A 16,866-nucleotide genomic window follows, 5' to 3' on the forward strand; every position below is an offset into this window, starting at 1 on the left:
AATTAAACCTAATTAAATATGCTGTGCTTCTGAATTTCCATCTGTTTTAATTGCTGAGTTGTAATGAGGCCAGCATTTCACAAACATCATTTGTCCTTTGCATTATAATTACCTAGCAGTTGTTCACAAGCAGCTGTTCTGTGCTGAGCTTATACAGATCATTATTTTCTTGAAATAAAGGTTCCAAAATTACTTGCATCTCAAGAGGAACTGCCTATAAAGAAATGTGGTACATTGTATTTGTATTACAGTAAAGTACTGATACTAAGAGAGTCCATTTTAACAAGAATTCTGGGGTATTTGAAAATTAGACAAGGCATTGCACATCGTCTATAATGTGTGAAGTTGAAGAATTGTTCAATCAATGTTCATGGCCTTTTCTCTCTTGTGTTATTGAACAGCTTATATTATACTTTGATAATATCTGCATTTCCTTAACCCGTGGATTCATCCCTTGTCATTGGGTATAAGGCAGGTTCCCCAACATTATAGATCAACTGTTTATCAGAGGGCACAATCACTCACTTAGCCAGTTTATATTCACGATCAACCTAGCTGATGTATCTGGAGAAAATCTATCTACACCGGCAATGCCTAAGCTGAGAATGATATCCAAGCCTCTAGGCCTCTGCACCTCCCGTCTGCACTAACTTTCATAATTTGACATAAAGTAAGACTGGTGTTCAGCATATGCTATTGTGTGGTTAGAATATTACTGGATGTTCTTACACTACTAAAGTTTGCACATAAACTTTAACATTTCACTCTATGGGCCAAGGTCTATCAATCAGGATGTAGTAGTATGTATAATAAGTCATTACTGTATGCACCTTAGTTTCCTAAAATAATTTTTTAACCCTGCTTTTTAACTGCAAGCCTCTTTTTTATTTGTACTATTGGAGAAAAAAGGAGTATATTTATATGCTGCCTCACATTGTACTATATATTTTTGGTTCCTTGCTATACCTCTGTTATGTTAAAAATATTAAAATCAGAATGTGTTACCTAACATCTTACTAGAGAAGTTAAACTTGCTATACTCTTCTTTCATAGTACACTAACCTTGTGAGTTTTCCAATTAGTGCTTCATATTCAGCTTCCCCCTGTCTTGTAGATCTTTGATCTTTGGCACACATCATTTGAAAATCTAGTTTATGCACCATTGGAAAGTAGATGTAAATGAGAGAAGACTTTTGTGCTCCAGTAGAAATCAATGCCTTGTTCTTCCTAGATATAGCCACTGAAAACAGAAAATACTGAAATTTGAGCATAAATAATTATTTATTTTGTGCTATTATGCTGCTTAAATGTTTTGCACAATAGCCTTGATCATCATATTCTGCTAAACATCAGACTGTATGATTGTGAACTCAAGACTGTTGGGGCATCATGTAGCCATGAACAAAGATGGACCAGGGCAGGTGAGGAGATATACAAGATTATATGGTCAAAAATAAGCACAGGTTTCTTAAACAATAAAGAATAAAAGTGCGACATTGTATTTACAGTTATTCAATAAATATTTCTAAAAAGAAATCATTTCTATAAAAACAGTGTCCGTGAGTGCAAAAGTTACAATAAATAAAAATATTCAAGGAAGTAGATAAAAACATTTCAAAATCAAACAGTCCTTGAGATTTTTCCTTTTTTACTTATATATCAGGACAACGTCTCAAAACTCAATTGCACAGCCCACCACATCTTGATTGGTCACCACAGACACAAAGTGCCACCTTGGTTGGTGTTGACCAGCTCCTTCAGCTTATTGCCCACAACACTAATGCCACTATGCTATGGAACGTCCTTTCTGCTTATTGTTCCTGTGGCTTCTCTCCACTCTCATCTGAAACATTCTGTTTTAATTTGGATTGTCATAATGCAGGAGTGTCGTTGCCTGATTTAGAATTGTATTTCCGGGTTTATGTGTTGCGTCTAGTTTGGCACTGGATAAACTGTTTAATCCCATCAGCTTGACTTTCTCTTGATTTGGGCATTATATTCACTTACTATTCAATTGTAAGTGCCAATTTAAAACTCAGGCCTACCAAACTCCTATCTTATACTATACATACTTTGTATAAAACTGAAAATAAGCTGGAAAACCTCCCCAAATGACATATGTACTCACCTGTCTTTAATAATCACACATTGCTCATGGGTGATTGCCCAAGTTTCCTGCCTGCTTGGAGGCAGCATGGCATTAGTGCATTGGGTGATTTGCTTGTGGATTCTGGCCTTAATTCGTTTGAAAATCTTCAGTTCCACTTTGACATTCCTTCTTTCACCTTGTTCTACTTCATACAGCTTTGTTCAGGGCTTAGGGCATGTGACAACTTCCTTACATCTATTTAATGTTTCATCCTGTTTTCTCTCTTGCTACTTCTTTTTCTCCTCTCTGAAAGTTTGCCTCAGTTCTTTACTCTCTGCCATGTAAAGCTATACACCTCTACCCCTCATCTCTCAGTGGTCCCAGGACCTCATATTATCTTCTTCTGTTTGCTGGGATACAGTTTTTAAAAATGTTAAATTTTCATCAGGGGCCTCATGTATAATGCCGTGCGTAGAACTCGCACTATAACATGGCGTAAGCACAAAAGCCGAAATGTGCTTACGCACAGAAAAATCCAGATGCAGGAATCTGTGCGTACTCCAACTTCCACATTCTTCCGCTACATAAATCCCGATCAGCGTGAAAACTAACGCTCGTGCACGCGCATTTTGTAACGCCCCAAATCCTCCCAGAATTATGCCTATTTGAATATGCAAATCAATATAAATCGCCCTTAAGCGCAGCCTTCTGTGAAAAGACAATGGGAAAAGCACGGGGAAAATATAAGAATTTCAGCGAATACCAAGTGGAGGCAAAGGAAAAACATACTATTTGTTCAAATAAACCATGGTATAATCAACAAAATGAAGTTGATTGAGTGACATAGCGTGTTGGAGAAACTTGAAAGCTCACATTCACAAAATCGCACAATGCCGGAAATAAAAAAGAAGTCACATATCAAAGTTGCCGTGAAAAGAAGAGTTGTAAGCCCACTGTCTGAGTGTCATATGAAAGCTTATTAGGGTACAGAGAGAAAAGGCACACAGTGGGGAAAAAGCACGAAATGTCAACTTTAATCTTGAATTTTCCACTTTAATTACATAGTTTATTTTGTCATTTAGTAGAACATTATAAACTTCATCTTAAAATCGTTTAATTAACCAGTTTCTCAAAATTACATCGTAATTAAAGTAGCACGTTAAATGCTTTGTTTTGTATTTGATCTTCTACTGTGATCTATGTGTGTGAATCACTACTTGCTTCTTAAACTGGCTCTCTTCCTCTAACTGGACACAGAGTCCATTACATTAGTGATATTACAGCTCTCTGAATAACTAAAATACTGAGATGTATACGTGATGTCATTTTCATGATGATAGGAGTTAAAGCACGTTATTAAACATGTGTTTCATGAGCCTCGTGCTCATGACAAGCATTTATCTTTTGTCGAAATTTGTCGCTGCGTTTTTAGCTGTGTTGTTATTTTATCTTTCTGTTTTATATTCAATATATATTGGCGTAGCCGCCACTGCAGTCAGTGCTTTTCTTTCCCCAAGTAACCGATCGCCACACAATCAGCTCTGTAATAGAAGTTAAGCCATCTGTAAGCTTAGCGCCGATTCTTCAAAACGTTTAAAGAACATTGAAATATCTTCGTAGTACATGTTTAATTATTCTATCCTTCACGACACTCCCAGTGAAGAATATAGATTATTTAAATGAAGTTAAAGTTTTATGTGTATAATTTAACAAACATATTTTGCTGCATTTCACCTTAAAAATGATATTGTCATCATATGTAAATACGCGCTTTATAAAGTGGCCCAGGTTGTGAGATATTATAACTGTAGTGCAAGTTTACAGTGGGGTGATTGTACTTATAAGTACAAACCGTTCTACAAGGAGCAATTGATTGAGTGCATTTAAAGTTCTTGGGATTAAACTGTTTCTGAACCGCGAGGTCTGTACAGGAAAGGCTTTAAAACATTTTGCAGTGGCTGAGACAGCGTGTCCTTAAAGCTGTATACCGATAATTCTCTTTCCGATCAGCTGCTGCTGTGATTCACACTCAGATACAGTGATATAAATACTCCGAGTCGTGCAGTGAGAGCAATATGGAAAAAGATGATCCGCTGTGGCAACTCCTAACGGGAGGAGCTAGAAGAAGAAGTGAGAGTAACAACGCTAAAGCAGTTATGGTATTTGGAATACTATGGCTGTTCCCTGGACCATTATATTGTTACGAGTTAATTACAATCAGATGCATTACACTAATAAACAATATGCGGTTAGTTTCTGTGTATTTATAAAGCCGCGTCATGAAAATAATGAGTAATCACACAAGAACAGTACCATTGCTTTGACGCTGGGTGCCGCCAGTTTGCAAAACCAAGCGGAGAACTTGCGTACGACAAGGCATGAGGTACCGTGGAAAAGTGCGTGGCTTTACGCCAAGTGTAGGTTTTATACATCGCGATTTGAACGTGGAAAAGTTCTTACGCAACATTTCTGTGCGTACGCACCGCTTATACATGAGGCCCCAGGAGACTGTAATCATCAGTTTACTCAATTTAAGTTTGTAAGCTGAATTTGATGGAACTTAACCAAGGTCTTTGAATTCTTATCCTCTGTCTCTTATACCACTGATATGTCCCAGGGACATTCATGCATATGTGCTGGTTTTGTCCCCTAATCTAATCACACTGAAGAACTGGCTCTCCTTCTTTTACAACCTTATCCTCCTGGAGTTGTCTGTATTACAGATTAATGAAGCATCCATTCGTAACAGGGAATTGGCTGCCTCCTCAATTAGATAGATAGATAGATACTTTATTAATCCCAAGGGGAAATTCACATAATCCAGCAGCAGTATACAATTACATTTTTTGTGTGGAAGAACTCCTGATGCAGGCACTCCCTGGATAGTGTGTGGTAGTGTGATTGTGTCTATATTTCCTGGTGGCCTGGCACGGGACTATGGGAGGGGTGGGTGCAGATATCGCCCTGCAGGTCTAGTTCATATGTTGATTATTACACCTCTAGAAATAGTTACTTATTTCTGACTTCAATAAGCAATTGATCACAAAACCAAAATAGCCAATGCTGCCCATACTGTTCTCTATGTTCACAATGAAAACTCTCAAGCTTATCTGATGAGTAATCACTTTCCAGCTCTTTTTGTCAAACTCTCCACTAGCAGCAACCCACTCTTTTTATCTTCTTTAACTCTAGCTGGTGCCCACTAATTACCATGCTGCTTACCTGGTAATTACATTGATTAAGTAAGAACACATACACATGTATGCAAATGTCACCAGTGTAAGTTAGGCCATCTGAAAGTGCTTAAAACCCATTAATAAATTAAACCTCAAAAACACCCCTGGACTCGAACTATAACACCATCCTGCTGTCTAAACAGGGCAGTTAGTTACGTTGTTAGGAGAAGCAATTTTTAAGAAGTTATTTTGTGCCTTGACTAAATTTGCATAAATTAGGATTCTTTTGGCTGGTTCTGATTGCTTTTTCTTTTTAATTTAATGAAGTCTGATTGCTGGCTGTAAACATACCCATTCCTTGTGTCACGTAGTCTGTTCAAATCTAACCCGTGAGGACTGGAGCAGTATAACTCAGTTTATTGAGTCATTATTGAAACACGTTTTGACAATTATTGAAACATGTTTTGACAGCTGTGAGCACCCCTTAATTAACAGCTGAACTTTAAAGTGTAAGATTGGTATTTATGAAAGACTTGCGGCAAGTAGCTAGAGATGTATTTTTTTTTATTAATGTGCGCTAAATATTATTCTGTTCAGTACTCCATTTTTTAATCCTGTTTTTATGTAGTACTGCAAAAACAAATGAATTTAAACTACTTACCGTTTACACATTACTTTAATATTAAAAGTGAAATTTTTAAAAACTAAATAATTAATTCAGTCCTCCTTCAGTCTTTGCCACCACCATCCACAGAAAAGAAGCTCTTTAAAATCAGTTATTTATATTATTTTACATAATATCAACTGTGGCACAGTAGGTAAGACATTTTCTTACATCTTTAGGTATCTTCAAACCCCTGGCTGGATCAGTGTGCGGGGTTCCCTCATTCTCGTTATGTTTGTATGGGATAAAACTCTGCATTTTGATTGTTTTTATCGTGGTAAAATGCTATTTGATCAGACACTCAAAGTCATTTTTGCAGATTGTGTTGCACCAGCAGAAAAAAACACCTCTATTTTCTTTTTATTTATGAATTTAATTATCTCTGGACTCATTCATGCCATATTTACCACCCGCAGGTACGAAGTAATGGTAATTAGCCTGGAACAAGTGGAAATGAAAAAAAGCACGTCCAATCGGGCGCAGAATTAAAAGACAAAGTAAAAGACAAAGTAGAACTTCATAAAGACATTCAAAAACGTTGGCACTATACACATGCAGAGCAGGTTAGAGATTATGAAAGCAGTGGAATTCGAAAGGCTCAAAAAAAACGTTGGCGTGATACAAACGCAGAGAAAGTTAAAGAATATGAGAGCAGGAAAATTAGAAAGTATCAAAATAAAACAGTAAAGATTGCAGTAGCGCAAACAAATGGAAATTATTACTCGAAAAAAGGGAAAATAATCACCATGGATCAGGTACCATTGGGAAAAAAAAAGCAGGACAAAGCGAGGTCAGAAATAAAAGACAGAGTAGAAAACAAAGTAAAACATCAGAAAGAGGTTAAAAAACAAAGGGGCCAAACACATGAAGAGCAGGTTATAGATAATGAAAACAATGGAATTCAAAAGACTAAAAAAAAAAAAAACGTAGGAAGAATACACATGCAGGGCAAGATACAGAATATAAAAGCAGAAAAAAACGAAAGTGTCATAACAAAGAAAGTAAACATCGCATTAGCGCCAACAAAGAGAAATTATTACTCGGAGAAATAACGAAAAGGCGAATAAAGAAAGATATATGGACATAGGTGATATGTCAGAAGTATGTACTGTAAGTATTGTAAGTTTTTTGAAGTTGGTAAGTCAGAGAATTTTAAAAACAGACTTTACCTCAAATGCATTTATTGGTTACTTGGCAAAAAAAAAAAATGTTAACTGCTGATAATGTAGATCGTTTTGTCTGTGCTGAAATTCCAAATAGAGAAACCTATCCTGAATTATGGTACAAAGTCATTAAACACATGTCTCACTGACCTCATTTAAAAGATTCAATATGTTAGGACTCGAAAGATTCCAAATACTGTATTGTTTTTAATGAAGTTCTGAAATAAAAGTGAAACTAATGAAATAGCAACAATTCAAAGAAAAAAAAATCTTAAAAGTGTGTATCCAGAAAACCAAACACGGGGGTTGGCGAGCAAAGCGAGTAGGGGGTGAAGCCCCCTAGTGTGATAAAAGCCAATGAATGCCAAGAAGTAACATGCATCCATTCATCTGTTATGCCACCCATGTTGAAAGAGGCTATATATAATAAAGAGTGACTGACTGATTGAGGATAGCCTCTTTATACAGGGTGGTCCAGATCTAATTATGCAGATCCAGATCATCTGGATGACTTTGATTTATACGGGGATGATTTCAGTTCGGCGCAAAGATGGTTCTTCATGTCGTCAGTTCGCATACTTCTCGATGGTCCGGGATTTTTCGGGTGATTTTCTATGTAATAAACTTAATAAGTTATAGCGTAATGAAAATTGCATAATTAGATCTGGACCACCCAATATATTGTAACTTCTTGAATTGTATGAAGGTCATTGTTCCTGAGCTCTGTGTGTATTCTGTTAGGGTACACAGGTACTCAAGGACATTATTTAGTCTGTTGTCTTACATATTTTCTTGTCGTCTTTAGTATATCAGTTAGGCTACTTTTGCAACCTAACAGTAAAGTTTTGGCCTTTTCTCTTCAACAGAAAAGCACATTTTGGGGATTTTGGCATTGTGCAAAACCTGTAGATCACAGTCAAACCGTCACATCCTGTGGGCTTTTTAGATAATAAAGTATTGACGCAATGTCAGTTTCTCAACCTTTTGCTAACTCATCCAACTCATGGCTACGGAATTTAAAGCAGACCTGAAATGTTGCCTTTTTTTATTCTTTTGATCTACAATTCCTGAGTTCTCATTTTTCTAAATTGCTTGTGTTATTATTTAAACCGTCTAGTATATGCTTGATACTGTTCATATTTTAAAAATAATATGAAGCATTAAAAGCAAGTATTTTGTTTAAACAGTTAATACGCTTTATACGTATGGCATCCATGGTGTCTTTGTTAACATAATGTATCTTAAAATTGTGCCTTCATGCCACAGTTAGACAATATTCAGGCAGGCATAAAATCACAGAGTTTCCCAGGAATATTTAGCAGGCTTAGGGAATTTTAATTTTTGCAACCTATTTAGCTTGCCAAAAATTGCAGTTCCTAATCTCTTGGAATTCAGTTTCTTATCAGTTCTTACAGTGTTCACACAGAGCTGATTATTTCCTCCAAAAAGCAAACAGCATCTGAATCCCCTGGACGTATCTGGGGGTCTGCTGGTAATTTATAGGTGGCCTTGTTTGTCCTTAAATTCAGTTTGTTGTTATTGCGGCCCTCAACAACAGATGTTGGTGAAGAGTGAGGTGATGAAATAGACAACTTTTGTTTTATGAAGCTCTTTTGTTGAGTGAATGCCATCCTAGGCTGCTTTGCTAGTACAGGAATGAACTCCAGGAATTTTGTGTATATTATTTTTTACAACTGGAGCACAGTTAGTTAAAGTAACTTGCTCAGGATCATACAAGCAGTTAGAAGTGGGAATCAAACCAGCAACCTTCTGTGTACAGTCTCAATACTTAAGTCACTAGGCTTCACTCTCTAATTGTCACTGGAAGCCTGCCTAATATCTTCCTGACTTGCTTACAGTCTGGGGCATAATGGTGGCTAAGTAGTGAGTGCTGTTGCTGCACAGCTCCAGGGACTCCAATTTAAACCACAGCACAGTCACATTCTCTATGGAGTAAGCCTTGTCTCAGTATGTCTGCATGTGTGCACTTGGGTTCAGCGTGCTTTAGGTTATTCATCTCAGTATGAATACATGTGCCATGTGATGACTTGTCTTCCAGGCCAGGTTTGGTTGCTGCCTTGTACCCATTATATCCAGGATAGACTTTGACAATCTTTCATAGTGCTGGCTTTCAATTTAATTACTCTAGTTAAAAGTTAAAGGGCATTCTTCTATTTACTTCTTCAATCTCTGATGTTTTACTTCTTACAGCTAGAGTTGGCCACTGCAAAAAATGATATGAATCGACACTTACATGAATATATGGAGATGTGCAGCATGAAGAGGGGACTGGATGTGCAGATGGAGACATGCAGGAGGCTGATCACACAGTCTGGAGACAGGTAAGAGTCATCTTTATTTTTACCTATGATGTTAAAGACAGAGGAGTGAATTAGATGAATACACTTCAGCCTGAATGTTCTACAGCACAACGAAATAATAAATGATTAAACCCTGCCTGACCAGAACAAGCCTCCAGCCTGCCGCTAGTAAGTAGATTGTCAGGGTTTGAAGGTAGAGCTTTATGCAATAACCAAGAATTTTAATTATGGAGAATTGTGTCATCTCCTGGGAATCCTTTCAGCAGTTCATGCAGTTTACAGTTCGTTCATTTTGTCTAACCACTTTGCCTTTTGTTATCGTTGCCCTTCTACAGAAGATCTCAGTCTGTGGGCCCATTTTCTGGTGGAGACAATGGTGCTAGTGAAGAGAGTGAGGACTCGGAAAGAGAAAGGACATCTCCTCCTGCGAATGGGAGATGAAACTAAGTAAAGTGAAAGAAAGACTGGATGTTTCTTTTGAAATTAAGAATATCCATCATGACTCCATCCTTAGCTCAACACTCCTGTAGTTTTATACCACAGTTGCTTCTGAGAGTCCATGTGAAGCATTGCCCTCCATATGTGGAATATCTGATTTAGTGACATAATGCACATTTTAAAAAGAATGATTTAAGTATTACATATCTGTGTAAATCATGTAGCATTGGCCAGATCATCCTAATACTCAGGGGACTCTATCTGTAGAGCCTCAGTTTGTTTATATGCCATTTCTTTGTTTATGTGTTTACATATATGCACTTTGAAGGGTGTGGGTGTGTATATAAATTCTACAAGTTGTATATGTATATAAAATATGTACATAAACGTGTTATATGTATTACGCTTTACAAGAGGCTTAAAAGAGAATGTCAAAGAACTGGTAAATTCCTCAGAAACACTTTCTTATTCTGTTCTACCTGGGGAGAGGCCTGCTTTGACAATGTTCTCTTTGTGCCCCACTCACATGTTTAACAGTTATGCATTTAAAAAAAACATACATGCATATTTTTTTTCCATCCACATTTGCTTAGACCTATGTTTTCACAAAAGTCAGCAGTTGTGGTATTTCTGTTTTCCAGAGGTAGACATGCAATAAGCCAGCTTTTTTGCCATTATGCTTGCCAAAGCATCCTCCACTGCTGAAAATAAGATAATGCTATGAGGCAGGGGAACCAGAGTGTTCTATAAAATATGGCACATTTAGTTTTTTAAATGTTTCTGTGATTGGAACCAAAGTTTTCTTGCATTCAAAAAATGAAAATATAGCATTAAAAATGTTAATGGGATGGAAAAATCCTTTGATTCTCTTTTTCTCTTCTCTGAGTTGTATTTACATTGACTCTCTAAGAGTCAGTTCAACTCTTGACAAAGTTGTTAATTTTCATAATCATTTTGTGTCCTTTTTTATGGCACTATCTGGTCACACTGCTATTATGGCATCCATCTTTAGCACTTCTGTCTCAGTGAATGCAAGTACTGGTTATGAGGTGTGGGACTTCTGTAGATGCAAGGGTCAGAAGGAGGAAACAAAGCCAAAATGATTTTACACTGCTTGCTGAATTTCCAATGTTTAGTGTGTATGACTACAAGTTAACTTACAGAATGTTAATATAATCTATTGTTTAAATGTGTATAAACTATTTCCAGTAAGTACCACAAGAGTCCAGATCTATTTCTTGCTGAATGTGCTGTATGGGGATTTGCCAGTATAAGAAAGAAGAATCCCAAATTCAACTGATGCTTGAAGGTTTTGTTTTGTCACTCCACAGGATTCCCAAGCTAATTAATTGCCTAAAAACCTAAAAGGCCTAACCTCAGTAATTCTACTAGCACGGCAGGTGCCAGTGCTGGATCACTGGTACCAGTAATGTTTACATTGTATATTACCTATAAATACCAGTGCAAAGCAGGGGGAACAGTCTTGCTATTTCAGAAATGCAGTCTTAGCATGTGGCCACATTGGCGAGTTTAACAAATGAGGCTCTATTGAATGTTTTCAGGGGCAAGTTGGTACTTCTCATTTTTAAAGTTTAATGCTCTGAATGTCAGACATTCAGCTGTGGAATGTGTACATAACCTGAAAGCACCAGTTTAAAATGGCGCTAGTAATTAAATTTGCCTGTTAGACTGGATTTTATTATTTAAGCCTGTATTCTCAAAATATGTGTAAATATTGAAAGTTTCAGTATGCTATACTTGAATTTGGACATGTCTCAGCTTGAGACGTTGTAGATTATGGCACTGGTTCAGTGCTGTGCTAGCTAGCTTTTTAAATACCTATTGGTGCATTCACCAGTATGGTAAATTGGTGACTGGACACGCGTCTCTTTAAGCAATTAAATGCCAGAGTTGAAAATGTTGATTTTAGTGTATATCATAAGTGTCTGCATACTCCGCGTGCTGGTAGGTGGTCTTTTGAAGAGCTCAGGGCTGTTTGGTTAAATACAATCACTAGCAAGATTCATACAAAAGTGTTTAAAGTGAGCTCAGGTAAGATAGTTAATGAGGGACCTCATAGGATACTAGGTTTATCCTTGTACAGTATGTAAATATGTAACTGAAACAGAGATTTAAGTCATACACCCTGTTGCATATGTAACATAAGAGAAACATGGAAGAAAGTCAATATCTGGTGCATTTAGTCAATACTTCACATTTAGATTACCTAAATGGTGCTGGCAGAAGTGAAGTGATGCAGAAATACTTTGGTATCCTATAGTCTTATGACTAAAGAGTTGGATTTCAGATCCAAAGTTTTCAAGTCATAAAGGATGAGAAACTCTGCATTTGTACAGTAGTTGCAATTGTCTAATTTACCATGCAATGGCAGGGATGTTTATACTTACTTCTCTATGGGGACCCATTTTGAAGCCCAGGACATGTGGATTCCTTATAACAACTGCCATATATTTTGTCGATGTTAAAGGCCATATTTATCTGTTGCTTGTTTTTCTTTTTTTTTTTTTTTCTTTCAAATTATAATTTCTAACTCAAGCTAAAACTGGTAAAAAATCAAACACATTTTTGTGCTATTAAGAGTGTAGAAAATATCAAAATCCATCCACCCAGCTTCTAAACCCACTTATTCAGAAGATAGTCTTTGGAAACTCGAGACAGTCCCTATGAGCATTGCGCGCAAGGCAGCAACAATGACTGACCAGGCTATCACACACACCCATCGGGACAAACATACCATCATCAATCCACTTAACCTGCTTGTCTTTGGACTGTGGGAGGAAACGTAGCAGAGACCATGCAAACTCCACACAGGGAGCACCCAGGACCAGTCACCTTGTTGTGAGGTAGCAGTACTACTTCTGTCACCCAAATGTCAACTTTACATTTCCAATGTTTATGTTAATTAAATATCAACATAACTTTCTCAATCCTGTGTAATTTGATTTAGTATTGCAGGGGGACAGAGACAATCATGTCAGCACACAATACAAGGTAGGACAGAGCAGTAGATTAACCAGTCCAGGGCCTGTATTTATCAAGCATCTCAGAGCTGAAAAATGGTCCCAACTGGGTCAGAAATCTCAGAGTGATGGATGTTTGGTCCTACTAATTAGGCAGAGTTGAAAAGCATTTTTATCAAGTTATTTTAATTTAGGGAACTATTCCTAACTTCACCAGGATTTAAGAGAGCTCACAAGTTGACCTAACTTACTAGGAGCTGCCAGAAGATTGCTTTTAGGCAGAGACTGTCAGACAGGTCCTAGGAAAGCCAAAACGTTTTGGAAATGCTGGGTAACAATGAACTTGTAAAAATATATTTGACAGAGATGGAATAACATTGGTAACAAATGTATGTTACACAATTGGTCCATCTACATAGAGAAGCCATGTGTAGTCCGCTCACAATAAAACATTATGTGTAAAATGCAGCTTTGAAGTAGCGATGACTATGTCACAATCAGACATTTTTCAAATTTTGTACCAAACTTTGAATGCCCTCACAATTCATCGCAAGCTGTATTTTTTCAAATCCACATGCACATAACTATCGTTGCCCCAAGTGTGGATGAGCACACATATGTCAGTCGCAAGTGATACCCTGCAGACAGTATGGGTGGTTGACACAAAATGTCACACAGGTATGCTGAGAACCCTTGGAACATTCACATAGCCGTTTACAAGCCCAGGAAAGTTCAAGAAGGTAGGCAAAGACTCCTCCCAGGGCATTGGATAAACTGAACCTTGCACAAAATAAATTGGGGCACAGTAGAAGACTATCAGGACATTGGAAGAGTGAACATGATTTCAGAAACAGTGCAAGAATAGCTGTTTGCTAGCTAGTTTCAGTAATTGTTACTTTAATGTGGTTTTTCCCATTGCCATACCAGTACCAGTATGGCTGTGGATTATCCAGTCATTCATCCATTTTATATGGCACAAGTCAGATACAATTCCTGGATCTTTCATTGTTAAACTGGCACAATTTTGGGCTTTTATTTGGTGTGTGTGTCTTGGTCCTTCCTTCTCAGTGCTCGTTATAGCATTGTTCTTTATGTTGTTACAAAGTCTAACAATTATTTGCAACTTAGAGCAATAACCTACCTTATTGTGTTTTCCTTCTTCTTCGACTACTTTGAATATTATTATTGTTATTATCTTCATGGTGCAGTCTTAGCATTAGTATCAGAAAACTAAAAAACTATGTCATCATGACTTCCAGTTTGCAGCTTGGGGTGTTGGTAAGTTGTGATGTCATTTATTGCCAGACATGACCTCCTACTTCTCGCCGAGACTGGGACTAGGATGCTTCATAAATATCTCTTATTCTGTGATGTTTAGTGTAATTCTGAGATGCTTGATAAATATGTGCCCAGATTTCATTACTTTCTACATTTTAAAATGAACATAACAAAATATGCCTACATTGCAAGCTACTGAAATAGCATATAAAACAACATAGTTCCATATACTCAATAGATACTCAATTTATGTATCACTTATGAAACCACACACTTCCATTAGAAGTACATTATGGAAGAGTCTTAAGATAATTAAGGTATATCAAATAAAATAAGAACAGTCTAGGATTTTGAAGTGGTGTCAGGAGAGTTTTATAATGAGTCCATATGTCAGAATTGGTGAACCTTATGTGTGAAAAGGTGAGTCGTTGATGATGAATGTAGAGTAAAAATATGCCTCAGTCATTATGGAAGACATGTTTCTCAGTAGGCCCAGATCTCAGATTTAGGCTTGAGGACCCCAGGAGTTCCAGTTTCATTAAGTCAATGTATTCCTAACACTTAATAACAGTTTTAACATGACCTGTTTCCCTGCTGGCACATTTATTATGTCAAACCCAATGTATCAAATCTGATTTACTTTACTTTTAAAAGGGATTATATATAATGTATTTTTTTAAATCGACTTGTTTTTGAGAATTTTCTTAGGTGTATGTGCTTTATATTTCTTTAGAAAGTATACATTTTCTTAAAGCTACAAGCCCTATTTAAGCATATGCTTTTAAAAGAAACTATTTAGAAACAATTAAGAAGCCAGGATTTCATTTAAAATCTGCTTAATAAAATCAATACAGCAAAATGATATCAAAACGCATGTATTCACACCTTTCAAGCATAAATAGAGACCCGTCAAACCAAGAATTCAGTTAATGGGTAAGAACAGAATATCTGTCTATCTGTTTTCCAAACTCCTTACTCCAGGGCAAGTGCACCATGCGCCAAGCCTAAATGGAGTGCCATTGGATCAGAGGCCACTCTTAATAATTTCCAAGAGAGCTTCCCGACCTGAATGTCTTGGCTGAAGAGAGCATTGGCAGCCAAAGAGATTAGAGAGCTCCTAATGCAGGGGTGTAGGCCTAGCAAGTGTAAGCACAAAATTCAATGTTTACATTGCTGCTGCTCTTTAGAAACATTATCTAGTGCCCGCCATTCATCATCTGTTCTGTTCTAGTGTCACATAAGCTACACCTTGGCTTTAATAATATATTAGCCTTTATTACCCAAAAACGCTTTGTTGCATTCCATCATCGCCAAATGTGATTTGAAAGAACTGTACTAATAATCAGTTTTTCTCCAGGGATTGAAATGCTACTGTAATACCATATGATAGCAAATCTTTTCCTCTCAGCTTGTAAAAGGGGCATATTTGATCTGATATTAAATGGCGGGTGACAATGGGGGTTCTTCAAGAAGTGGTACAAGCCAGGGTGACACAAATGTATTGGTTCAAATGTTACTGTTCAGTTGGATAAAGTAGATGACTGCAATCACAGTAAATAAAAGCTGTATCTTCAAGCAAAACCTAGCAGTGCTGTCTGTTTATTTTTTTCATATTTCTGTTTAACACAACATTTAACCTTGGTTATGCAAGAAGAACACCTGGTTACCATTGCACACAGAGTAAGAAATTGCTAAACAGACATCAATTCTTTTTTAGACTCTGCCAGTGCCACAAGGAGCCATTGGACACACTGGTCCACTATCTGTTCACATGGGGTCAATTCGGAGTCACCAGTCCGCCTACCACACACCTTTGTAATTTGGAAGAAAATGTATTTTATTATTGGAGAGATAAGCACCACCCTTTTCGTTTGCCTGTATGCATGCAATATAACAAGAACAGTTTAAAAAAAACTTTCTCACACTTGTCTAAACTGTTGCTTAAGACTTGGTATCATTATCTGGGCCATTTTCATTTCATTTACTTTATTCAGTCTCCTTTTTAATTCTGACACCTATATTTAGTTTGATTTTTGAGTTCACTGACTTGTCACTAGCAAATTTTTCTCATATTCTTTCATAGTTCATATTTCATACAAACATTCATCATCTGATTGTTAGTCTTCCTGTTTCCATAATCTTGGTTTCATTTTTACCATTTCTGCACCTTATTCTTTTTCACACAATCCTTTATTTCTTTTATCAGTTTTTTTTTTCCCATATTGTTACTCTTGAAATGTAGTTTTAATATCTTAGCCATCTATCCTCATCTATCCCTTTTCCTTGTGTCTGCTTTATTTTTTTTTGTTTGTTTGTTTTTCTCCCATTTCATCCATTACAGTCTCTCTTCTTATGTCTTTTTTCATAAATCTCCCTTCTACGTGTTTTACCTTTCTCTGTATTTATTGTTCCCCTTGTCATCTTGTGTGCTAGAGCCATTGTTGTCATGTGCAAAGGGTACGGTGAAATTCTTATCTGCAAGTGCAGCACATCGCCACTCTTTAGTGCCATAACTGAGTAGATCCATCTTTCCTCGTAACGGCTGTCTTTCTCGTCTGAAAGACCCCAGAACACACATTTGCTCTTGGGTATTCCTTGATCAGTAAGCTTTAAGACCTTTCCAGTTTTTTGATCCCCTCTTTCAGAATACATTTCCAGGGTGTGTTTTTTATTTAATATTATTTTATTGTCAAAAACCAAAGCATTACAATGACATGCTGTTCAATCAAACAGATAACAATAACTAAACAGCTACA

The 16,866-nt window shown here is 36.9% G+C and overlaps 1 protein-coding gene across 2 annotated transcripts in view; it reads left to right on the forward strand.

Moving 5' to 3' along the window:
* iffo1b (intermediate filament family orphan 1b) overlaps positions 1 to 15,691 on the forward strand; it is a 54,742-nt gene extending 39,051 nt beyond the window's left edge. For both annotated transcript variants that reach the window (XM_039763687.1, XM_039763688.1), the window contains exons 8-9: positions 9,304 to 9,434; positions 9,749 to 15,691. In XM_039763687.1, the coding sequence (XP_039619621.1) occupies positions 9,304 to 9,434; positions 9,749 to 9,854 (237 nt within the window). In that variant the 3' untranslated portion in view covers positions 9,855 to 15,691. The remainder of the gene's footprint in view (positions 1 to 9,303; positions 9,435 to 9,748) is intronic.
* The last annotated feature ends 1,175 nt before the right edge of the window (positions 15,692 to 16,866 follow it).

Source organism: Polypterus senegalus, chromosome 9 (genome assembly GCF_016835505.1).
Source record: "Polypterus senegalus isolate Bchr_013 chromosome 9, ASM1683550v1, whole genome shotgun sequence".
Lineage (NCBI taxonomy): Eukaryota > Metazoa > Chordata > Cladistia > Polypteriformes > Polypteridae > Polypterus > Polypterus senegalus.